Source organism: Meleagris gallopavo, chromosome 24, assembly GCF_905368555.1.
Source record: "Meleagris gallopavo chromosome 24, MGAL_WU_HG_1.1, whole genome shotgun sequence".
NCBI classification, from domain to species: Eukaryota; Metazoa; Chordata; class Aves; order Galliformes; family Phasianidae; genus Meleagris; species Meleagris gallopavo.
Genome location: NC_139427.1, coordinates 2930613 through 2955162, shown reverse-complemented (window position 1 = coordinate 2955162; position 24550 = coordinate 2930613). Strand labels below are relative to the sequence as shown.

Here is a 24550-nt window from a genome sequence, read left to right as displayed (position 1 = left end):
CTAGCCTTTGCGCAGACTAAATCACTGCTCTGCGCATGCGTACCGACTAACCTTTTGCGCATGTGTGCCACCTCCTAGCCTTCCACGCATACGTACTCCCCACTAGCCCTCTGCGCATGCGTACTTCTGACTAGCAATCTACGTCTGCGTACCCCCCAGCCCTCTGCGCATGCGGACTAAAGGATCGTTCTGCTCATGCGTACCCCCCCCCTCCCCCACTAGCCTTCTGAGGATGCGTACTCGCCACTCACCTTCTGTCAAGCCTTCTGCGCACACATACTCCCCTACTAGCCCTCTGCGCATGCGTAGCCCCGGCTAGTACTCTACGTATACACACCACCAGCCCTCGGCGCATGCGGACTAAATTACCCTTCTGCGCATGCGTACTCCACTAACTTCGCACATGCGGACCCTACCGGCACTCTGCGCATGCGCACCTCCTCACACACCACCACCACCACCCCACCCTCCCTGCCCGCGCTCTCTGCGCATGCGGACCCAGCAGCGTTCCGGCCGCGCCCCGCAGTCTTTCCGCAGAGCGACAGGGTCGGCAGGTAGCGGTGGGGCTGTGGGCGTCTGGGCGGGGCTGCCCTCTCGGCTCACCTGCGGCGCGGCGGTGTCATTGCGGCGGTCGTATCGCCGTTATCGGTGTGGCTGAGGGAGCTCCTCTGTGTGGCGAGAAGCGGGAATTTCTGGTCTGTAGGAACGAGGTTTTTTTGTCTGTGGGGAACGGCGTAGAAATGCGTGGGGAGGGAAGGGTTGTTCGCAAAGGGCGGTGAGTTGAGAGCGGGATTCCTCAGGACAGCCGGTGTGAGGAACATTGAGACACTGCTGTCAGACCTCGGGTTTGGATTTTGGAACTTCTTAACTGAGGAAAAAAACGGTGTTGTATGAAGAAAAATAAGCTGTGCCCCGCAGCTGTGAAAAGTGTTCTGTTATGAATTAAAACCATGCTGTGGTAAAAGTCCGTGTTCTGTTTGTCATCAGATTAGTGAGTCACCAATTTTAATTTGTCCTCTCGTTTTTGACAGGTCAGAGGCCATTTTGCACAGTGATTTTTGATAAGTCTTGATCTTATTATCTCAGCGTCACATAAGGAATCTGCAGTTCTGTTTTAGATCCTCCAGACCCAAAGGTTATTAGACGTGTAGTGCAGGTTAGGTATTGAGTCCTTGAACAGAAAACATTCCTCACTGTGGGATGCAAATTGTGTGAGAGTTTCGTTTTAGGAAGGAGCCAACTGTCCAAACAGAGCCTAATTGCTTAATACAGGTATTGTTGGACTTGTATTTTGCAAATCTATTTGTACTTTGCTTACTTGTGTTTTTGGAAGTCAGAAGCTGCTGAAGAAACCGATTTCTGGTTACATTAAAGGTCCAAGTAATGCTTGTTACGTTTTTGCTAGAAGTCTGAATAAAGAACAGAGCACTAACAGCAAGAACTGAATCACAGAACGGCCAGGGTTGGAAGGGACCTCAAGGATCACGAAGCTCCAACCCCCTGCCACACGCAGGGCCACCAACCTCCACATCTCACAGCAGCCCAGGCTGCCCAGGGCCCCATCCAACCTGGCCTTGAACACCTCCAGGGATGGACGGGGATCCACAGCCTCTCTGGGCAGCTGTTCCAGCACCTCACCGCTCTCACAGCAAACAACTTCCCCCTGACATCCAACCTCAATTTCCCCTTCCTCAACTTCAAACCGTTTCCCCTTGTCCTGCCGGGATATTAACAGCAGGATGACAGTACAGGAGAAGAAAGTAACTATAATTATGAAAGGAATGTGATGATGTTAGGGATTTTACATGTTTTGCTTGCATTATTGTTATTTTTAGTCAGTCTTTTGAGATGATAACAAAGGTGGATTTCTGGTGGTTCAGCTGTTGCAGGGAAGAATATCAACAAATGAATCAGCTGCAGGAAAGGTTAAATGGCAGAGTTACCATCAGAATAAAACACAAGTTTCTAGTTGCTTTTCTTTTATGAAGCGTGTCTTTAGATTTATGCAGTCTTATTCTAGAAGGGGAAAATTAATTTTCTGCCAGAGAAGAGTATTCATATATTTTTTTTTTTTCCCCCCTAATCTGGACTAATTCCTTATTTAAAAGCTTTAGATTTACATCTGTCCATTTGAGTTTTGTTGTCCATTCAAGTTGCAGCAGCTGCATGTATTAGAAAATGTGGTTGTTGCTAGTGTTAGGAATAGTCCCACGTGGCCACTGGACACTGTAATGAGTTCTTTTTACGTATTTTCCAAATCCTAAGGAGTTACAAATTCATATGGAAATTAACTGTCTTTTCCTTTGGGATTGTTCAGTGATGATGTGGCTTCACTCCTTGGAGCCTCTTTCAAAGAGTCCTGTAATGAAAGCAATGTTGGTGTGTCTCACAACAGTGATGAGATGCTTCCGCGAGCTCTTTTTGAGATAAAATAGCAGAATAGTCTAAATATGTTCTTGACTTTCCTACTGATCCTAGGGTTTAGTGATTTCGAAGAGTGAAATTTGTTTTTATAACTTCTTTGTGTTTGTTTGTTTCTGACAAAGCAACAGTGACACAAGGATGACTTTCATGAATATTCTCCAAAGGCTTTGTGGTTCCTTATCAGTGAAGCACATAGAGGGTACTTGGCCATAGATGTCTATAAATGTTTTGGACCTAGTTTAGATTCTGTGCTGTTTTAAGATTTTTAGAGCTTCCATTATGTTTCAGATCCAATGGCTGTCCCACCATCGTACAGTGACTTGGGAAAGGCTGCCAGGGATGTATTCAATAAGGGTTATGGTAAGTAACACGGCTGAGGTTTGATGTTTTTGTATTTTGTCTTGTTGAGAACCACAACAAAACCACTGCTATTACAGAGTTCTATCAGACACCTTGTGATGGGAATTCAACAGAAGGATAGGGAGAATTTTTCCTCTTAAAGAGGGAAATTCCTGCCTTGGAACCAGAGGTTCAAAAGTAAACTTTGTTACAAGAGGAAATGGTAACAGTATTGATTGGTCCGGAGATAGCAGAGATAGCAAGTGATGGGTGACCATTAAACCTGGCCAAAAACTAAGAACAGCTGTGTCCTATGGCATTTATTGGTAAATTCTGTCTGTTACAACCAGAAATTATGAGCCCAACCACTCTGAATTGTCGTAACTCCTCCAGTCATCCATCAGTAATATCAACATTTGTTGGAATGTGGAAATAGGCTGTTTCTGGCCAGTGTTCCCCATTTGTTGGACTTCGGTTATGTAGCAAATACATCTTGCTTGTATATTGCAGTGAAATACATGTTGTATACTCTTCTGTTTTCAGGATTTGGAATGGTCAAATTGGAGTTGAAGACCAAGTCTTCAAGTGGGGTGGTAAGTACTGGGGGCTTTTAACATCAAGGGCAGATTCCTGATTTGGTGGCAATAACTTGCTAGCATATGTTGATTCCATCTTTTGCTTCTCATTTTAGGATAGCTATCCCTGATTTGTTTCTACAGTGATATGTGGAATTGATGTAGCTGTACTCCATTCCTTTGGTGCACACGAATTACTACAGAATCACAGAATTTTAAGGATTGGAAAGGGAGTTCAGGAGATCATTTCCCCCTGCTAAAGCAGCTTCCCTAGAGAAGGTTGCAGATGGAAGCATCCAGGCAGGTTTTGAATATCTGCAGCAGCCTGATGTTGTGAGTGGCAGCCCTCCTCAAGGCAGGGGGTTTGGAATAGGATGATCTTTTAGGTCCCTTCCAGCCCCAGTCATTCTGTAGTTCTATGACTTCCAGTAAAGCTGGAAAAACAAGAAATTGTTTTTGTAACTTTGGTCTTTACCCACAGGCATACATATTTTATACTAGATAAGCTAATTCCTCTAGTGAGTCTCAGTTCTGAGTGCAAGCTCTTATTGCTGCTCTCCATTTGGCAGGCTTATGCTGCTTTTCAACTTCTTTTAACCATATCTGCTTTAGCCTCCCTCCTTCTCTTGCATTCTTATCACATAAATGGTGCAAGTCGTTTTCATTCCTTTTGTATTATTTCATGATGTCTCACTTAAGCTTTTGATGGATTGCTTGCAGCACGTGAGGCTGAGGATCTACAACTGCTATTAGTTGCTGACATCTCTGAATATATATAGTTTTCCTGCCACAAAGTTATGATTCTCAGATAAATTAGTAATAGTTACTTATGCTCTGCATGTGGCCAACTCTATTAAGTTTTAAAATGGGTTTTTCCTTCTCCATGCAAATTTCATATTGGATCCTTTTTCAGCTGGTAAGAATAGTGGCTATTTTGGCATGTTGGCTTTTGATTCTTTTGTTGTTGTTTTTGTGGTGGTTGTTGTTCATCTGCCTGCTTGTTTTTGAGTCGTGCAGTCTGTGTCATGAAGTTTGCCTTGTGTCCATAGTGCTTAATGTTCTGAATGATGCACGTATGTAAAGTCACTTGTGATCTCTGTCCAGCAATCTAAGATAAGAACACTGTAAAAACATTAAGAGGAAAATGTAGATGGGTGTGGTATTGCTACACTTGTCTGCTGCTAGAGATTTCATGTTCATTAGTGTTTCTGGCAAGCATTTCACTGCAAAATAGGGTTTTGAGGATTGAGGTTAGGTACAAAGCGTGGAATTTAATTCATACTTGGGTATTACCATTATCTCTGTTTCAATACATAAATGTTTGGCTGGGTTTTTTCTTTCATGTGGGTATAGGCAGTACCACTGTTGTTTTCTTTGATTGTAATTGTTTCACAGACTACAACTGTTTGGCTGTGGTAAGTGCATCATTTCTTGAGGAAAGCAGCCATTGTGAACTAAAAGGTCAATGAGAAGCTGAGCTTGACTGCTGAGTCAGACTGGAATGTGATACAGAGCCAGGATGAGTTTAGTTTTCAGCTATAGATAATCTAAGTAATGCTTCTACATGCAATGGCCTGATAAGAAGACTGGTTTAGAAAGTTGAAGATTGTTGGCAGTAGATGTTAACTGTTCTGCTTTCAGAAACATCCAGTTGTGCTAGCTGGTTGTCCTTTAGATGTTAAAAAAAAAAGAGAGAGAGAGAGACTTGCACAACCTTCCATTCTTGATCTGAGAATCAAATAAAATCTTAATCAGTTATCCACACTAAGATCAGAAGAAAGTTAGTTCTGAAGTCTGATGCAGATGCTGTACATGGAGTTTGTGGAAGTGATATAAGAATGCTTTGCAGTGAATGTATCTTCAAGGACAGTCATGCATCCCAACTTACGTTCTGTGTTTTCACAAGGTGGCCAGACAGGCAGTAAAATTGCTGTGCTGTTGTAGAAGTGTGTTAGCTTGAGTAAATGTCATCTTTTTTCCATGGTGTGCTAGGAGTGTTATCTGGCTGTATTTCCCTGGCAATTCAGAACTATTTAAAGATTTTAAGTGCACCCTGAGAAATCCTAAATTTTGAAAGTAACTTGGTGACATCTAGAAATACTATCCTGGAATGAGCCGGATCTGGAAAGGCAGGGTTCTAAAACTAAGATGTGTCGACAGTGGATACTTTAAATATTTAAACTTCAGAAGAGAGATGACTTGGAAATGCAATGGCAGATAAATTCAGGGAAAATATTTGAGATGAGGATAACAGAAATTAGCTGTGTTCTCAGATGCTTTTTTAAATTAAGCTGGTATTCCTTGGACTTATGCAAAAATTGCTTTATACATCAAACACTGAGTAGGCTACCTTAAAGTTACTCTCAGACGAGATGTATTTATTGAGATTTCATGGCCCTTAGTGAGGAGCTCTGATATGTTAGGAGCTGCTCAAATAGCAAAGGACAGCGTGTTTAAAAACAGCATGGAGAATTTTATGAAGAAAAATCAAAGAATACGAGCAGCTTTGTGTTTCAGATGAATGTCTTGTATGTGGCTAAAGGACAGCAAACCTATGTGAAGCACAAAACAAGTTGAAGAATGTTGGAATAACAGTCGCAGCTTTGGAATAGTAAAGGATAGCAAAGGTTTTCTGTTTTTTAGTGGGGAGCTGAGGGGGAATGTTGGTGAATAATTTAGGAATAAGAGTAACAAAAGTTCAAGGAGGGGGACGGGAATGAAGTGCCAAGCCTTTGTGTATTAGGGCCTAAGAAAGTTCCAGGGCTGTATCAGCACATCTTAGTAAAGGTCATACCCAGAATGGAGGTGCTAAAAGGATTGTGCATTTTGAAATGCAAAAATAATTATTTTATTTGTGCAGAGGAGGAGTGCTCTGTTGAAAAATCTGAAGTCAGCGAGTGTTTGACTGCTGGCTTTTGACAGGTGGATAAATTGAAAGTCTTTAGAGTGATGAAACTCATGTTGTCCTCTTGGCAGGAATTTACTGCAACTGGTTCTTCCAATACAGACACAGGCAAGGCTTTGGGTAATCTAGAAACCAAGTATAAGATCAAAGACTATGGACTTACATTCATTCAGAAGTGGAACACAGACAACACATTGGGAACAGAAGTTTCCATGGAGGATCAGGTAAGAGGAAGTCAATTCTCTAAAGATGTTTCTGCAGTTGGTATGAGACAGTAGTACTGAGTTGAACAGAAGGCAATGAAACACAAAACTACCTGAAGTACTAAAAAAAAAAGTTATGCTGTCTTTGCAGTGTCCAGACTGAGAGGCAGCATCATGAATTTTGAGGGGCGGGGGGTACAGGCATCCTCACAGCAAAGTGCTGCTGCATTATGATCCAAAAGTACAGATTGACTGCTGATGCAGGCGTGCCAGGTCAGCTGGTTGAATGAATATCACTGTTATCCAGTCTAAGCAGTTTTTGTTTGAAGATCAAGTCTAGCTATCTAGTGCTGTCACTGCTGCATTCATAAAAGAAAAGCAAAGAGGAGTCTCTCCGTTTTCATGTTTTAATACAGAAAGCTGTAAGTTTGTCTGCCTTGAGACTGAATGTTTTGTGAGGTTGAAGAGAAAGATCAGTGTTTACAGCTTGGTGTTGCTTCGGCAAAGGGTTTCTATATAACACTCCTAAAATAAGTAACTCCTTTTCAAAGTCAGAAGCTTTATGCTTTTTACAAAGTGCCTACAGCATAAGGTAACAGTGCCAAAGGTAATGAAAGTTCTGTGGTGGCCTCCACTGTGTGTGTCCATCACCTTTTGTAGTTATGGGTTTGTACTTTAACCAGTACATTAAAATGGAAAATGCTGCTCAGCTCAAAATGAGGCAGGACAGCTCTTATCATACAGCATGTACAGATTTCATTGTAAAAATGTGTGAGAGATTTTCCCTTCGTGTTGTGTCATCTCTTAAGACCTGAAGTAGTGCCATAGTACTAGAAACCACATTTTGACAGAGCTGTGAGCAGACTTCTCTGTTTTTCTTAACAGTTGGCTGAAGGATTGAAGGTTGCTCTTGACACTATATTTGTACCAAATACAGGGTAAATATTTTCTGTTACTTTAACCTGGGAAGCCCTAGAATTGTCTTTACATTTTGATTAGAAATCCTTGTACTGTTCATTGTGTAAATGCTCAAAATGCACTGTCACTGAATGGCCACATTCAAATACTGCAACAGGAAATTCCTGCCCTGCACTGCAGTGTGTTTTGAAGGCAGTGGGCTCTGAAGAATGTGCTAAAATTGATTTTTTGGCTTTTTGGCCACTGCAAATTTTTCACTGTAGAGTAGATACTACGTTTCTCTAACTGTCCTCTTATACAGTAATGTTTTACATTACTACTTAATTTGCACTGTCTTTATGATGGTGTTTGTGGTCCATATGCTGTCCACTCGGTGCCTTAGGAACACTGAGCAAAGTGCTGTTTTTCCCTAAAGCTTCTGGGCACACTTCTGGGCTATGCACAATTGAATGGCATATTAATTATGATAAGCACTGCAATAGCATATTTTTGTCTTCTCTTATTATTGATTTCTTTTGCTTAACAGTAGAGCAGAGGAGAGGAGTATATACAGGGTACATGTGTCTATAGATGAAGCTTGAGACTTCATAAATAATTACTGGTATTGTCTATAGTTGGAGTCAGCAAACAAAATAATTGTTGTTGAAGGTATTCATTGGATATAAGGAAATAGAAAAGGAGTTAAAAAATGAGCCCCTAGGTTTAGGTTTGACAGCATCCTGCTGTGCCTTCAGTAAGAAATATAAACAAGGTTGGGGTGAGGATGAGGGAGGTGATGTATTATTTTTTGTGGTTATGTTAACTGTGAAGTGATAGCAAGATGAGCAGAAAGACCCACTGAGAGAAAGACACGCTTCTCCAGAAGGCTGGCTGATAAATGGAAGATGAGGAAACTTGTTTTCAGTAGAGGAGAGTGGGATCCTGCAGTGAGGAAGGAAGGAAAGCAGGCACTGCATGTGGAAGAAGGATGGAGGGAATTGCCCAGTGAAGGAGATATATGAATAGCCATAGACAATAAAAGACAAGAAGGCCAGCTATCAGTGTGGGATGTCACAGATGGTGCTGAAACAAACAGATGATACCATGGTCCACTGCACGTGTTTGTGAAGAACAAGATTTGAAAACTGATGGTTTCTGAGAAATTGGGGAAAAAAAAAAAAAATCCCGTATTTATTTCCTGTAAAATTCTTGATGATTTCAAGGATTTTGAGATGGTGGAAGAAGCACCACCAAAATACATATATCAGTGATACCTGTTCGAGTAGGCATTGCCATCATTTAATTAACTAGCCTTAAGGGACATGCATATGGAACTAAAACTACTCCTGTGATATACCAGCAGGAATAAAACGGCCTGTTTCCCTTCAGGAAGAAGAGTGGAAAATTGAAGACTTCCTACAAAAGAGAATACGTAAACCTAGGCTGCAATATAGACATTGATCTCTCTGGACCAACCATCTATGGCTGGGCAGTGCTGGGTTATGAAGGCTGGCTTGCTGGCTATCAGATGGCTTTTGATACAGCCAAATCTAAGCTTTCCCAAAACAACTTTGCCTTGGGATATAAGGCAGGAGACTTTCAGCTGCACACAAACGTGTAAGTATTGATTTACACTTGGAGAAACCAAACTGATGAGTAGTAAGAATTAATTGAGCTAGGTTAAAAAAAAAAGGGGGGGTAGGGGGGTGTAGGATGAAGGAAGATGCTGATTTGTTGCAAAGTAATTCACATTTTGTGATTCCATTTTCAGCACAATTAAAGCAGGTGCAACTTTTCAACTTCCGAGTGTCTTTTGCAACTGTGATTCGGGGTAATTTTGTGTCTACATAGGATAGTGGTAAAAAGGCACTTTATACTGTTAATTTGGAATGAAATCTGTAAACTGCAATTTCTGTATTGGCAATAAGAGTCTTCAGTTAAGCTCTAATGCCCTTCCCCTTCCAAGAAGAAAATGTGTGTCTCAGAAATAGCCAAGGTGGAGGAAGGAGGTGCCTGCTGCACATGCTTGAGTGTTTCCAGCAGTCATCTTAATGTAGCTCTGGCCTTGGCACTGAGATGCTCTGGGAGCCTTTGAATGCAGTGATAACAACTGCCAGGCAATAGGTCTTGGTCTCCTCATTCCCACAGCTGCCTCTGGCCCTTTATGCATTACCACGGGCTTTTCTTAAGACACACAAGATATTTTTATCAGAATTTCAAACCTTGTGTCTTGACTGTCAGAAAATCTTGGTACACATTCAGTACTCGTGCTTTGAATAACAGCAGCTCCAGCTAGGAAGGAGATGACTCTGGGTCCATGGAACGCTCAGTTCATTTAGAGATAACGATCACATATCTTGGGAAAGAAAGGGTTAATCTCAAGAGCTGCTTTTTTCTCAGGAAGGCAGATCTTCACATGCTTTCATCTCTTACAAACAGGAATGATGGCACAGAGTTTGGTGGGTCTATTTATCAGAAGGTTAATAATAAGGTTGAGACATCAGTGAATCTTGCATGGACTGCTGGCAGTAACAACACGCGCTTTGGGATTGCTGCTAAGTACCAGCTGGACGAGAAGACTTCCATTGTGGTAAGGATTTTTATAAAGGAAAAGTATTTCCAAGTTCTCTTAAATGCTCAAAATTAGTGGTGTGAAATAGTTGCTTCAGCTGCTTCCTAAGAAATTAGAGTAGATAACAAACTTTGCTTCTGGTGTGGTTCAGATTTCAACTAGGAGCACAAGTGTTGCTATTAACGCCTGCAGAGTTTTGCAGGAATACCAGGGCCCAAAGAGAGAAACAGAAGGGGGGGCTGAGCACTGGGAAGAGATGTCTCAGTGAGAAAACATGCCCACCAGCAAATACAAGTAACTGAATACATGGTAACACTAAGCATTTTGTTAATTAATTCCAAGATAATTGGGCTAGAATTAAAAATATGAACAGCTCAAAGTCAGTTTAGAAAAAGCTTCCATATTCATGTATTTGTTGCTTACTCATTTGTATATTAAAAACAAGGTTGCCACTTGATATAGAACCTTTACATATGTCACAGTTTAAAGATCAGAGCTATTATTCAAGCCTGTTACAGTTTGAATTCAAGGAATGTAGTGGAATTGAGCTGACTAGAAACTTGTGTGAAAGAAGACTGAAAATGTGCCACTGCTAGAGGTTAGTCTGCAAGTAGCTGGAGCAATTAACTTGTAAGCTACTTTCTTGGGGTACCAGGATGATTATCTGAATATTTATATATTGGTGTGATTTCTTTTATTTTCTACAGGCTAAAGTAAATAATGCCAGCCTGATTGGGATTGGTTACACTCTTGCTCTTCGACCTGGTACGTAAGTTCAACCGGTAGCATTATTTTAATATCTCTGGAGAAGAAAAGATGAGATGGTTTGCTCAACCACATGAGCAAACAAAAAACATTACCTAGAAATCTTACACAGGTCCATAGAAGTAAAGGCTGGGCACGTAGATAAGTTCCTACAGCAATTGAGACACATTAGTGAGCCTCAGGTACTTGAAGGGGGTGGGGGGGACAGACAGAGGGATGTTGTAAGGGAAGATTAGCATCTCATTACTTGCTTTTGTAGGTGTAAAGCTGACCCTCTCAGGCTTGATTGATGGCAAGAATTTCAGTGCTGGAGGTCACAAAGTTGGGCTAGGATTTGAGCTGGAAGCTTAATGCATTTTTAAGTAAAACAACAGATGGTGCTCTGGAAGATGAAGGTAAAGTGTACCCAGAGTGTTCTGGCCTTAACATTATACTGAAGTCCCAAGAAGTGTGAACTTTCTACTTCTTCCAAAGTATGCTTTTACCCCAACACTGAAGTCCAGAAAGTACAAAGCACCTCTAATAGAAGATACTTGAAGGCATGCATGGAAGCTCTGATGTTTGTGCCACATTTCACTTGTTTATCATATTCTAAATGGGTTCCTAAAAGGAGAAGAATATTCCACCTCTTCCCCTTATTGTACTGTATTGCATGTCCTGTATTTCACTCCCTTTTATAAAAGGTGATCTGTGCTGTTGTGCAAAATTTTGTTTTATGTCAGAATGAAATAAATCAGTCACAGTTGGAAGAAAAATAAAACAGATTCAATCTTCATTGCTTACTCCATTCAGGTATTTATATACATTGATCAAATTCACCACTGAGCCTCTCTCTGTTCTAGGCTATGAAGTGCCTTTTCTCACAGGAGAGGTGCTGCAGTGTTTTAGGATTTTAACTGGAAAAAGTATCTAACAATTTGCTTTTCTGTGCTCTTTAAGCTAACACCTTTACCTCACATTTAAGAGGCCTATACAGTAAAATCAGCTTTTTCATTAAAATGTTTTGAGTACATTAAAAAGAACAAACAAAAAGTTCACACTTCAGATAATTTCGTTCCCATACAGGAAACAAGTATTAAGTAATTATAACTGTTACATTTAAGAAAAAAAGTGCAAATCAGCAAAGCCTAAGAAAATGTGTTCACAGTTCAGGTGTTTGAGGAAGGTGACATAGACCAGTGACAGTGCGAGGTGACTGCGTGCATTGTCCATTTTTCATCAGAAAGCTTGAAAGGCAGAAGAACAACCACACATGGTGCCTAAGGGAAGAAACATCAAATCATACAGTAAGAATATCTGCTGTCTTAAGGCACTGTTAAGAACTTTTTCCAAGCAGTTAGGATACTCATTCCCTACTGTATCCTTCAGAAATAAAGTATCTGAGATGTGGATACTAGAAGCTGTGCCACGTATCTCACATAAGCAGTAGGCAGCAGTAAAAAGAGGCACTTCCCTTTCTAGAGGCAGCAGATTATCACAGTTGGCTTACTCAGGTAGCATGTCTTCAGAGGCAGCTGAGGTGATTTTACATATGGGTTTGTTCTGGATTGCTTCTTTCTTCTGCCTGAAGCTGAAGCCAGCTCCAGTCGAGAGCCTGAAGTATAAAGGGTTAGAAATACAAAGTTCATTGCTGGCTCGTATTTGAGATTGCAAAGATTTAAAAACTGTACTGCAAACAACTTGGTCAGTATAGTTTCATGATGAACGATGTGATTTATTTAAATGAAAAAACACAACCTTAAACTGTTTCCTTCTGTATCTTTTTATTCCCTGCACACCAGTGTGTAGCTACCACAGATCCATCCCAATGGGAAAAGTGCAGTTTTGCACTATTTTTGTACCACAGACAAGCACCTCCCCCAGTTGCCCCTGCCCTTTCAAGAAAGGTAGGTCTGAGTATCCCCACTGCTTTACAATTTGGCATAAAATGACTGAGAACCCAAAGATGTGGCCCCCACTCCCAGCAAGCAGGGAATGTGCCAGCAGTTCAAATGGGAGAATACCAAGCATTTTACCATAAAGCTCTGCTCCTGATCCTTCATCGTGTCATGCATCACGTTTTCTAGTTGGCTACACAGTTTCTGCGATTCCAGCAGTAGCTCCTCACTGAAAGATGAGAGCGTTTGACAGTTATTTTCCATGGAAGTTCCTCTAGGAAATACTTTGTGAAGCTACACTGTGCAGCACTGAGGAACCTTTAGCAATCAGCTTATTAACTTGTTTTGTAAGTTAAGGGGGGTCAGTGGCATCCCCCGACTTACTGGCATGGGAGAAAAGGAAGCGTGTTCAAATTGGAATTGGGTTCTTACATGGAGCCACTGCCACTACAGAAAACGTTTTAAAGCAGCCTATAAACTAAAACATGAAGCAACATACAAATACACAAGCTCAAGTCTCGTTTTAATTACTGACCCAGCTGCTTTAAACAAGCCAGAACTACAAATGCTTGGTAGAGCAATCTCTCTTTCCTGACAAAGCCCTCCTACCATTTATTACCTTCCACAATGACACAATTCCTGCTGTCAGTGCACTTCAGGTAAGCCCAACAAGTCCAGATAAAACAAGCCCTATTTATTGAAGTGGGGGGCACGCAGCTAAATTTATTTCCTGTTGTTCATAAGGAATATTCACAAACCCCAGAAGAAACAACCAACCAACCAACACCAGCCGCTAGGTAGGTAAGACTACTGACACTGGAAACTGAACACTAAGCATGAAATGTAAGAAAGCTTCTGTATCAGTTTGCAGAGCTGACACTAGCAGTAACAGAACTCCAGCCTTCAGCTCACCTTTTCCTGACAGATTCTGGTAAAGCGTAGGTTCCAGAAGGGACCTGCAGCAGCAGCTGACCAGGGCTATTCAGACGTGACATGTTCATGCTCTCTGGACTGCCACTAACAGGACCACGTACTTTACTCTAAAGAAAAGACACTTATTTCCAATAGCCAGCAACACAAGGCAGCCTAGAAACCATCTGTAATCCTAACTCAAGGTAATGAAAACAACCATAGGATAAACTAAACTTATTATCTCAGTAACTTGGGTGTGCTACTATCTTAACAACATAGTAGAGTTTTTGTTTTACTTACACAAGCAATTTTCAGTAAGTTCCACAGTTCTTTCTGTCGTTTCTCCTGAAGCCTTACAACTGTTTCTTCATCTTCATTCATCAGATTCATCACTTTCTCCACTTTGGGGAACAATTCCAGTGCCTTCTGCTTGCAAACTACAGTTTTGCTTTACAAAAACAAAGTAATAATAATAAATTAGATCACACATTGTCAATTGCAGTAGGGGAAGTTTTCTGAAGTTTCTTAACCCCTATAACACAGGTAAACCTGTTCCTTACACTGCTAGAACAGAACCTCTTGCTGAAAGAAGAAACATTTTCTCAACAGTCAATAAAAACTAACTACAAAGCTCACCTGAGTTGAGCATAAATGACTCGGACTTTTTTTTCAAAGGTCTGGATTGCCTGTAAGAGCAACCGTACTATTTCTTGGCTGTCACCACTTGTCCTCTGATCTGGAATAAGAGTCAGAATGTTACACAGAGAAGTAGGCTTTTATTACAGTGAGAAGCTTCTTAGTGGTTTGTTTCCACCTTTTCTTCAATCCTGAAACATCCCAAATATAGAGGACATGCATGTTTGGGTGGGATGAAGTGCACTGCTTTTTAGCCACCAAGAGATGAGAACTGGAAAGCAGAGTTGGTAGGGTGGGTTTACTGCCTTAGGACTGTACAGCTGCTCAAACAACCAGCTGTATCTTTCATGCTTCCTACACAGAAAATGAAGCAGCAGCATACGCTTGCAGTAACAGCTTGCTCTGAGAAGAGCTCAGAAGTTCCAAGAAAAGCTCAGAAGATGTCAAGAAAGCAAGGCTGGCCTGGTTTAAAATTGAGTCCCTGACTCCCCTCTCCAAAATAGGCAAATCCAGAAGACTCCACGTACAGCTAACAAAAGTGCAGGCCTAAAATGCAGAGAAAGTTTTCTCAATGCAGATTATTCCATCTTCAAAGTTACAACCCACAGAAAGCAAGCTGAACTTATGACATAAAATATCTTTTACCTCTTGGCTTCTCTCTCAGTCTCCGGTACAACTCTCTGGCTTGTTCTTCTCTAGAAGAAAAAGGCACAGAACATAAAGGATTTCTCTAGGACCTAAACTATGAACGAGTAATTCCAGAACTCAAATCCCTTATATAACATCCTGCTATTTCAGATCAACAGGTGAGGAGTCAAACTTTTTCTTGTTAGGTTTTAATTTTTTAAGTCCCCCATAATTTAACTGGGGAGAGCAATTTCATTGTCTTGAATAAGGGTTGAAGTTTTGCTAGCAACACTCCTACATCTGACACTGAAGACAGAGCAACTTACAAATCCTCCAGTGTTCCTCCTTGTTTACGACCCAGGGGGCTTCTCTGAAGGTCCACAATATCTGTTTGCAATGCCATCATTCTCTTTACTAGCTGATCCACATCATCCTCCTGAAAACAGAGCAGAACGTAAGCAACGAGGCAGACACACACTAAGAGACACTGCTACTCTTCCTTTCTCATTCATATTTCTAAATATGTCAACAAAGCAGCAAACAGTCTTGGGCAAAGACGAGTGAGAACATGAGTGAATTCATTTCAAATAAAATAGCTCTCTGCTCTGGAATAAAATAGTTTCTGATATTTTTTTTTGTTGATAAGTTTGGTCTGTGACCAAATGAAGAACCAAGCTTCATAATACACGTGGCACTAGATTCCAGGCTGCAATGCTTCCTCCTTATTTATTCACTGCTCCAGATTTCTTCTCTCATCCTACCTATCATCGTTTCTTCCCCCCTTTCACTTGGCATACAACTGCATCCAGTACTGGTTTTCCACCAGAACTTGTTCATATGCAGAAGCTGTCACTTGTCAGACTGTCCTTCTACCACTCCACATTCTTCAACTAGAGGAGGACCAAGTGTTGGGACAGAATAAGACTAATCCAACTAGCTACTTTTCACTCCTCATTTGGGAGGGCCCTTAGCTGTACTTACAGTGATTACACTGTCTTGTGTTCAATCATCTAATCATACTATTCAGTTTAACCTATTATCCCAAATCCTTCTTTCAGCTTTCTCGATAAAAATCTATCTCCAGGCTTGTTTAGCTGGACCTCTGAGTGCAACCACTGCAAAATCTCCTCTCACATTTTGCAACATCACCCTCACTCCCTAAGGCCTTGCAAAAACTGATGAAAGGGGAAAAAAAAAAAAAAAAAAGATGCAATGCAAACCAAGACAGCGTGATGTGTGGAGTCAGCTCAGACACAGTAAGTTTCTATTTAAAGGAGAACAAAGGGGTATAAATAACCCCTTTCTTTCTTAGGATAAGTGATGAAGATTTAGAAACATACCCGACCACAAAGTTCCACAGCTTGCTCCATCTCTTTCCAGGCAAACAGCAGCTTCTCAGAAGCTACAGGAATGAAAAAAGAACAATTGCTTTTCTCAAATTCACACAGGGAAAGGTAAGATACTGCGTGTGATGTAAAAGACCTCTGTAAGCAAGGTGCTATACTCACTAATTCCAAATTCAATCTGCTCTTTATACTTCTCAAGATCAATCTGAATGCTTGTTTTGAAGAAGTCCAGTTTTGCTTTCAGCTGCTGGGAAAGGGAGGCCATAGAATTCTTCATCTTTGAGAGAGTACTATTGTAACGCAATAGATTCATCCTGCATGGACAAGAACGTCCTATTATCCTCTCAAGTTATAAAAATGCAGGCTTCCACTTACAACAAAAATAGATACGACAGAGCATAGCAGTGAGCACAAAAGCAGTTGTGCTAAAGGACACAATCCTCAGTTTTCCATTAGTTGTTAATAGCTCCACTCATGGGCTTCCCCATTCTAACAGGATGCTACTCCTGTCCTTTTACTTCCACCAGGGAGCAAAGGCAGAAATATGTATTCCAGTGAGACTGCCACCGTACATGGCTGCTCGCTGTCCCTGCTGCAGCCGGTTACAATCCTCTTTCAGCATCCTGATTGTGTGCCAGATCTGACCCCAAACTTTCCGCAGCTGGAAAAAGTGCAGATTCTTCTTTGGATCCTGAACTGGAAACAGAAAAATGGGTGGAGGGAAATCAGTATGAAACTTAAAAGTAGTGTTATCATGTGACAAAACAGACTGAAACATCACTCCTTTGAAAGGCATGCAGCCAACTCTCTTGTAAACTTTATAGCTGGCTACCCTCCATGCAGCCTCCCCAGTGTTATTAAACCCTTCCTTCCCTCAGTTATTCTTAAAAGCTGAATAAATGCTATGCCAGGCTGTTTTATTGCTTCTCCAGTACTAATGTACAAAATCCCTCTCTGCTCTTTGCACACGTTACAGACTACAGAATACAGGCAGCCCTCTCAACATGAACAACCTCTGACATTCATGCTAGAGAAAGTCCTTACGGATGTAGTCAACACTTTCCGGATGAGGTCGCAAGGCAACCTGAGCCTCATAGGCAACTTTCTGATTATCAAAGAGGAAGAGGAGGTCTGTGTCTGCAGCTGCAGCATCATTCACCTGCAGAAGACAGAAGACTCAACGGAGTTCTCTCAAAAAAAAGCAAGCCTCAATAACACTATAAGAAAAATGCTTTTTTTTTTTGCCCAAAGAACACAGTGCCTATTCTGCAAGGGATCAGGTCTAAGTGGTTACTATGACTAAGGCCTGCCAGAACAGCAGGGAGTGCTCTGCTCCCAGTGCAAGAGCTGCACTTGCAAATTCACTGTACAGCCAAGGAAGGGGAATATCCAGACTCACCTTGCTATCAGCTGAATGCTTCTGAGTAAACAATGCAAGACCAGCCTCCTGCAGTAGCTCCTGATCCTGCTCTGGGATCCCAGTATCTGACTGGATCCTGGCCTTCACTGTTTGCAGGGTCTCTTCCTCTGTCACAGGGTAGGTGTGCACAGTTCCCGTAACCATATTCAAAACATGCAGTAACTGAAAGGAATCAATGTGACATGAGAAGAGCTGAAAATGCAGAAGTTATGTTTGAGCAGAAATCTCTGGACTGAGATGATGATGACCAATAAACTGTTCCAAAGCACTTGCAAAGTTCAAGAAGTCACTTTGCAGCTACTTCACAACATTATATGCTCAAAACCTCACCCTTCATCAGCTGGAAGAGAAGTCATATGCCAATTAAACAGCTTTTTCAGTAGAAACCTTTGCAAGAGTACAGGACCAAGGACATACAGAAGCTATTTGCTACTCCCAACAAGATCAACTTCTCCAAAAAGCATGAGGAAAGCACACTCCTAAGTAAGATTCTGTGCTGCTCCTCCTCTTAGGCTCATGACTCAAGGCTCTTCTCTCGTGGACTAGGTTCAATTGCTCTCTGGAAAAGTTTTCAAACTAATCCAGCTGTATTGCTCACCTTCAAGTTCAAGATGTCATCCAAAGCTTTGAAACACCCATTGGGCCCATACACAGGATCTGTACCTCTCTGCCGTGGGTGCCACATTAACATGAGTTGCAGCCATTTCTCCAATTTCCCAGCCAAAACGCTGAAGGACCAAAGCAAGAATGGGATCAGAAAAGGAAGTGCATCTGCAGTCATCACCTGGCCAAGTCTCTGCAGGAGAACTGACAACCAATTTTCTTTTCCTGAGTGTAAATGCACTATTTAGAAAGCAGAAATCAAGACTCACCTACACGTCTGATAAGGTACACAAGCATTGTTTGTGTCAAGAACTCAACTTATTTACAGAAAGGCATATAAAATAGACGTGGTCCATTCACAGAGAAAGAAGTTCATTTCAGTATGTCACAGCAGATCACAATAGATTTCTAGTCCTCACCTGTTTAGATTGTTTGGGCAGGGTAAACTGCTGGAAAATTTGACTTCTCCAGATAAGTCTTCTGAAACAACAATATCCAGCTCACTCTTCTGTCGCACCTTCGTATGCCTAATGAATTCCAAGCAAGCACAATAGTGAAGTTATCACTTGCCTTTCCCAGCAAATTTTTACAGTTAAAACAAAGACACTGCTTGAGTTTCTGCTACTTGCCCTGCAGATGTCAGCCCCGATTCCAAAGAGAAATCTAAGGAATGCTCAACTTGCTCAAGTAGAAAAAACTTCAGTAAAAGAAGTCAATCTCCATAAGGGTATGGAATACAGGGATATTACCCTAGAGAATCAAGGGACCACACCTCTACTTCCCACAGACAGGACAGTGGCACTGCATGCATTCTTTTTATCACCTGGCCCAAGGTCACTCACCATTGTACTGGCTGCCAGTTGGGTAGGAATGGTCTGAAGCCTGTAATGCATTCAAAAGCCAGTGTGCCAAAGCTCCAGTAATCCACTGTAACCGTGTACTTCTGCTGTTCCAGCAGCTCTGGAGCCTGAGACAATTTACACATGCAGAAGTCAAAGCCATCCATCTCTCAGCTCTCTCTGCTCCTTAAGAGCTCGTTAACATTTGTATCACATTAATGGCTGTGCTGAAACACTGCCTCTCATGAGCTTTGAGATCTCACAGAATACTTCTGCTTCTTATAAACACAATACACTGTGTTATCATTGACACTGTGATAATCCAGTGGGGGTGGGAGACAAAAGAGGGGAAACAAGGCAGAAGGGGGGAAACAAGGCAGAAGGGGGGAAACAAGGCAGAAGGGGGGAAACAAGGCAGAAGGGGGGAAACAAGGCAGAAGGGGGGAAACAAGGCAGAAGGGGGGAAACTGTTATCTTTGTCAGCTGCAGCACTCCAAATGCACCTCATACCAAGAAAATTACTTCATCCCAGTCCAAACTTGAATTACACTGTTAATTCTGTCCCATCTAGCTGAATTTCTTCCTTACCAAGTACTGTAGTGTCCCAACAAATGATGTGCATAGGCTACCCTGATCCAACTCCTTAGCATATCCAAGGTCAATGATTTTGTGTATTAACTGAAACATAAAACAGAAAGAAGAACATGAGATAAGTTTTGCTGCACACGTACAGCAGACAAAACCAGTTCAGCTCTTCAAAGATATGCAGGAAAGGTGCTGAATGACACACAGATCTGAGAGAGCTGTTACCCTAGGTTGACTGCTTCTGCGTGTTCACCACTGTAAGTGCAGCAAGCACACGCACATTCTCCACTTACATTGACTTGTCTGTGTAGGCAGACACCATGTTACTGCTTACCCTTTGCTCTCCTTGCTGCAGCACAATGTTCTCTGGTTTCAAGTCTCTGTGGATGATCCTGTTCTCGTGAAGGTACCTGAGAGCAGAGGCTGAGACACAAAGAGCCACTTGCTAAGAATGTAAAAGTACCTAATATGAGCTTGCTAAGGTTTCACTTCTACGTGGTACAAAAGCAAGGTGTTTGAGTTGAATCTTGTACAAAGGACAAGATAACTGACTGAAAAATAAAATTCCAAGTGCAAGAGGAAGAAGTTAGCATCAAACACTTCTGGACACAGATTTGTTCTCTTGGCAGTGACATTTTTAAAAGTGACAGTAGATTTCTTGCTCTTCAAATCATTTTCTGTACCCATTCCCAAGTACTAAAGGTTTAAATAAAAAAAAAATTGTAACAGCTGGCAGAACTAAAACGCATCTCTTCAACAGATAAATGCCTCTACTCAGCTCTTCTTTGCCCATTTCTTCAACAGTTTTAAATCCAGATCCAAAAGCCATACATCTTGTTCTGTCCATAAAGTGGTGCTCTCCCCATTTCACCTCCAAAATTCCTCAGATTCACAAGAATTTTCCAAATTTTCACACAGAGCCACTGCAACCCCAAAACTAGGAAATTCTATCTGAACAAGACAAAAATCTGATCTGAAGAATACACCACAGTCAGAATAAATGCCCTTTATTTTCCACACTTGCTCAAAGTTATACTTTACAACGTCTCTTTTTTTCCCCAGATAAAATTAAAAAGTGTGTTGCTAGGAAAAACAAGAAAAACAAAAACTTGATAGAAGTTCCAGGGTTTTTTCCAGACAGAAAAGTGTCAAGAAAAAAAAAAAAATTAAGAAAACCTTAAAGGCTCACTCTCTTACAAAGTGGGTCAGCAAAGCAAGAATACTGGTTAAAGTCACTGCTGCAGTGATTCCACACTTCTGTAGCTGAGACTTGTGAAGATTTTGCCATCACTTACCAATATCAGATAGTAAGATGAGAATAGCTTCTTCCCGCAAACCACAGCAATTCTCCAGCTGATTCAGGTACTGCAAGAAAACATCACAAATGACAGCTTCTCCACGCCATATGCTATAGCTTCTCCATCCTACATCCCACTGAAGGATCTCAGTCCCACAGACTGTCAAAACACAAGATGTTTAAGCACAAAGAATTGAATTTTTTTACAGACAAAACCATAGAATTGGGACCCCTCGTAGCAATAATTAGAGCTTCAAGCCTTGGTGTATCCATGGGATAAGAAAGGGTGGGTGGAAAAAGTCAGTGTTATTGCAACTTTGCTGTGTCCTTCATAAGCATTTCCCCTGGAGCCTGGCAATGTCAGCTCCACTGTCAGCTGTGAGTTACAGGTCTGACCTATGGGCAGCTTATAGCAAAGTTTAAGAAAAATGGTAAGATAAGAACCAGCATTAGTAATTGTAGTTTTTTCCTATTACAGATAGGGAGTGCACCTTGAGCTACAATGGTCTTGGACATACCCCAGATCCTGTTGCATATCCCTCACACATGCTCTCATCTTCTACATGCAAAATGGCTGTATCCTTTCCTCTAACTCGGTAAATAGTTTTTTTTATCTCTACCCACAAGTCCTTTGCAGCCTTTCAGTACCTAAAGGGAGCCTATAAACAGGAGGGGAGTCAACTCTTTGAAAGGGGTAGATAATAACAGAACAAGGGGAAATGGTTTGAAGTTGAGGCAGCGAAGATTTAGGTTGGACATCAGGATGTTCTTTACTATGAGAGCGGTGAGGTGCTGGAACAGCTGCCCAGAGAGGCTGCGGATGCCCCGTCCATCCCTGGAGATGTGCAAGGCCAGGTTGGATGGAGCCTTGGCAGCCTGGTCTGGTATTAAATGTGGAGGCTGGTGGGCCTGCATGTGGCAGAGGATTGGAGCTTCATGATCTTTGAAGTCCCTTTCAACCCTGTCCATTCTGTGGTTCTGTGAAGTCCTAGTTTTTATTTATTTATTTCAATTCTCTCCTCATCTCACTGGGAAGGAGACAGTGAGGGAATGGCTGCCACCAGCCAGGTTCAACCACAACACCACCCCGGTGACCCCACCTTGCGGAGGTCTCCACCCTGGCAGTACTCCATGGCCAGCAACGGTAAATCATTTGGTGCAAGCTTCTGCATTCCCTCAGGAACATCACGGGCAGCCACCACGTTTGGATGGTTCAGCCTGAGAAACAGAAACAAAGCAAATACACACCATCATCAGAACCTGGGAAAGCACCTTCTTGAATAGGTGCACAGTCTCACACGTTCGTGGTACTCATGTTAAGACCTATAAGGCCATTAATGGTTTTAGAAACTGAAACAGCCAGTTCTAAAGGCCTGCAATTCATCCATCCCTCACAGGCCTACAGACTTATCCCAGCTCTATGTGCAGCCAGTGCTTTCCATGAACACATCCACAACAGGTGTGCATAGAACTATTAGAACTACACGTAAAGCTCAACGCTGACACCCTGTTCCCACCTCCCAGCAGGACCCCAGCTGCAATCAGTCCAAAGCACCGCCCAGCACATGCTTGAATATAGCAGAACCATTTTAACACCAAAGACACCAGCAGAACAGCTGAAGGCGGCGGCTGTGAGGAATAACAAAGCAAGATCTTCCTCAGCATGTTCAGAGTATTGTGTTCAGCTTTGGGCCCCTCACTACAAAAGAGACATTGAGGAACGTGTCCAGAGAAGGGCAGGGAAACTGGTGAGGGGTCTGGAGCACAAGTCTTATGAGGAGCGGCTGAAGGAGCTGGGATTGTTCAGTCTGGAGAAGAGGAGGCTCACAGGAGACCTCATTGCACTCTACAGCTTCCTGAAGGGAGGTTGTGCTGAGGAAGGGTTTGGCCTCTTCTCCCAGGCAACAAACAGGACCCGAGAAAATGGCTGCAAGTTGTAGCAGAGGAGGTTTAGGTTGGACATAAGGAAGAACTTTTTCTCTCAGGCACTGCAATGGCTGCACAGGGAGGCGGTGGAGTCGCCGTCCCTGGCAGCGTTCGAGAGGCGTCTGGATGAGGAGCTGCGAGATCTGGTTTAGTGCTTGTGGTAGCAGCGGTGATGGGAGGGCGGTTGGACTGGATGATCTTGCAGGTCCTTTCCAACCTTGCGATTCTACGACCCTGTGGTGCCACACAATTCTCCCGCCCTTCCCTTATCACAGCCATCCCAACGCACCTCGCAGGGCCGGGCCCGGCGGATTGGCGGCGTTCAACTCAGCTCAGCCCGGCCGTAGCGCCAGGCCCCGCTCCCGCCCGCCGCCAGCTCACCTCTTCATGATCTGTATCTCCAGCGCCCAGCGGTCGCGGTTGCGCGGGCTCAGCTCCTGCCGGCACTGTTTGATGGCCACCTGCTCGCCGGTCTCCTGCGGACACAGCGCGGCTGAGCGCGGGTCGGATCGGATCGGGCCCGGAGGAGCGGGCCGGCCGCCGCTTACCTTGTTGTGCCAACGGATGACGTTGCCGAAACCGCCGGTACCCAGGCGCTCCTTCATCTCCCAGGGACCGCAGGTCTGTGCCTGCAGAGCCGGCGGCCGGCTCATGGCTGGGCCGCGGCGCTACGACTCCGCGGGGCCTGGGCCGATTCCGCGGGCACTTCCGGTTCCGGAGGCACGTGGTACGAGGCAGCCCTTAAAGGGGCCACAACCGCCTTCCTGCGTCCGTCACATCGGGGTTACGATGGCGATGAAGGAAGCGGAGCGGTTCTACGATGAAGAAATCCCGAGACTTGGGACCGCTCGGGCTGGAGTAGGGATGCGTTCCATAGCTGGTATTTATTGTAAAAATTATATGGTTCTTACCAGGCAACGTAAAGCGTGAACCGAAATTTCTTCAGCCTTTTGTGTTTCCTACATTTTGCATCTGGTGTGGAAATGAAAGCAGGGGCTCCACGCAGCACCTGACAGCTGCCTGACAGCTGAGGCGTTTCCAGACGTCGTGTAGGGATGCACTCTAACTCAGCAGTCTCGAAAAAGCCCTATCCTGATGCAGGATCAGCTGAGAGGTAAATCAGTGGTCAGCGCTGAATGGAGAAGGTTCTATTACTGCTGGCTTTCCTAAAAAAGCTTTTCCTAAAGCACAGTAAGAAGTGCAGATAGCACCCACAGCACTCTTAGACAGCTACAGTTGTCCTTAAGCTGCAAAAAAATAGGAAATAATAACTTCTGAAATCTTCCCTGAAAGCTATTACTACATTAGAATCTTTAATCTAGAATCACAGAACGGCCAGGGTTGGAAGGGACCTCAAGGATCACGAAGCTCCAACCCCCTGCCACACGCAGGGCCACCAACCTCCACATCTCACAGCAGCCCAGGCTGCCCAGGGCCCCATCCAACCTGGCCTTGAACACCTCCAGGGATGGACGGGGATCCACAGCCTCTCTGGGCAGCTGTTCCAGCACCTCACCGCTCTCATAGCAAACAACTTCCCCCTGACATCCAACCTCAATCTGCCCTCCCTCAACTTCAAATCGTTTCCCCTTAGTCCTGCTGTTATCTCCCCTTTCCAAGAGTTGATTCCCCTCCTGTCTGTAGGCTCCCTTTAGGTACTGAAGGCTGCACTGAGGTCACCCCACAGCCTTCTTTTCTCCAGGCTGAACAAGCCCAGCTCCCTCAGCCTGTCTTTGTAGGGAGGTGCTGCAGACCCTGATATCTTTGTGGCTCCTCTGGACCCTCTCCAACAGCTCCCTGTC

At 43.1% G+C, this 24550-nt stretch overlaps 2 protein-coding genes across 3 annotated transcripts; one reads left to right on the top strand and one right to left on the bottom strand.

Moving 5' to 3' along the window:
* The first annotated feature begins 407 nt into the window (after positions 1-407).
* VDAC3 (voltage dependent anion channel 3) lies at positions 408-11440 on the top strand. Of its 2 annotated transcripts, none has more exons than XM_003212408.5 (9): positions 408-554; positions 2713-2784; positions 3307-3356; positions 6315-6467; positions 7332-7384; positions 8733-8960; positions 9783-9933; positions 10623-10680; positions 10940-11440. In XM_003212408.5, exons 1-9 carry the CDS (start codon positions 491-493, stop codon positions 11029-11031), a joined length of 921 nt encoding a protein of 306 aa, XP_003212456.3. In that variant the 5' UTR covers positions 408-490; the 3' UTR covers positions 11032-11440. The 2 variants fall into 2 exon arrangements, with proteins under 2 accessions (XP_003212456.3, XP_010721455.1); XM_010723153.4 differs by having other exon boundaries at positions 489-695.
* IKBKB (inhibitor of nuclear factor kappa B kinase subunit beta) lies at positions 11424-23486 on the bottom strand. The gene is made up of 22 exons (XM_003212407.5): positions 23297-23486; positions 23130-23224; positions 21923-22040; positions 20821-20890; positions 19860-19948; positions 19529-19618; positions 18944-19068; positions 18521-18628; positions 18097-18226; positions 17478-17660; positions 17123-17237; positions 16651-16774; positions 16241-16392; positions 16073-16134; positions 15059-15168; positions 14751-14800; positions 14106-14205; positions 13770-13917; positions 13470-13597; positions 12696-12786; positions 12170-12274; positions 11424-11939 (listed from the first exon to the last, which is right to left on the bottom strand). Exons 1-21 carry the CDS (start codon positions 23399-23401, stop codon positions 12206-12208), a joined length of 2262 nt encoding a protein of 753 aa, XP_003212455.2. The 5' UTR covers positions 23402-23486; the 3' UTR covers positions 11424-11939; positions 12170-12205.
* Positions 23487-24550: the final 1064 nt, after the last annotated feature.

Coding starts and splice junctions, on each gene's coding strand:
- VDAC3 (XM_003212408.5), top strand. CDS start 491: ATGCGGACCCAGCAGCGTTCCGGCCGCGCCCCGCAGTCTTTCCGCAGA. Junction 7,385..8,732: donor ATATTTGTACCAAATACAGG/GTAAATATTTTC, acceptor GTTTCCCTTCAG/GAAGAAGAGTGGAAAATTGA. Junction 9,934..10,622: donor ACGAGAAGACTTCCATTGTG/GTAAGGATTTTT, acceptor TATTTTCTACAG/GCTAAAGTAAATAATGCCAG.
- IKBKB (XM_003212407.5), bottom strand. CDS start 23,401: ATGAGCCGGCCGCCGGCTCTGCAGGCACAGACCTGCGGTCCCTGGGAG. Junction 16,135..16,240: donor GCAGATTGAATTTGGAATTA/GTGAGTATAGCA, acceptor TCATTCCTGTAG/CTTCTGAGAAGCTGCTGTTT. Junction 13,598..13,769: donor ACTTACTGAAAATTGCTTGT/GTAAGTAAAACA, acceptor TCTTTTCTTTAG/AGTAAAGTACGTGGTCCTGT.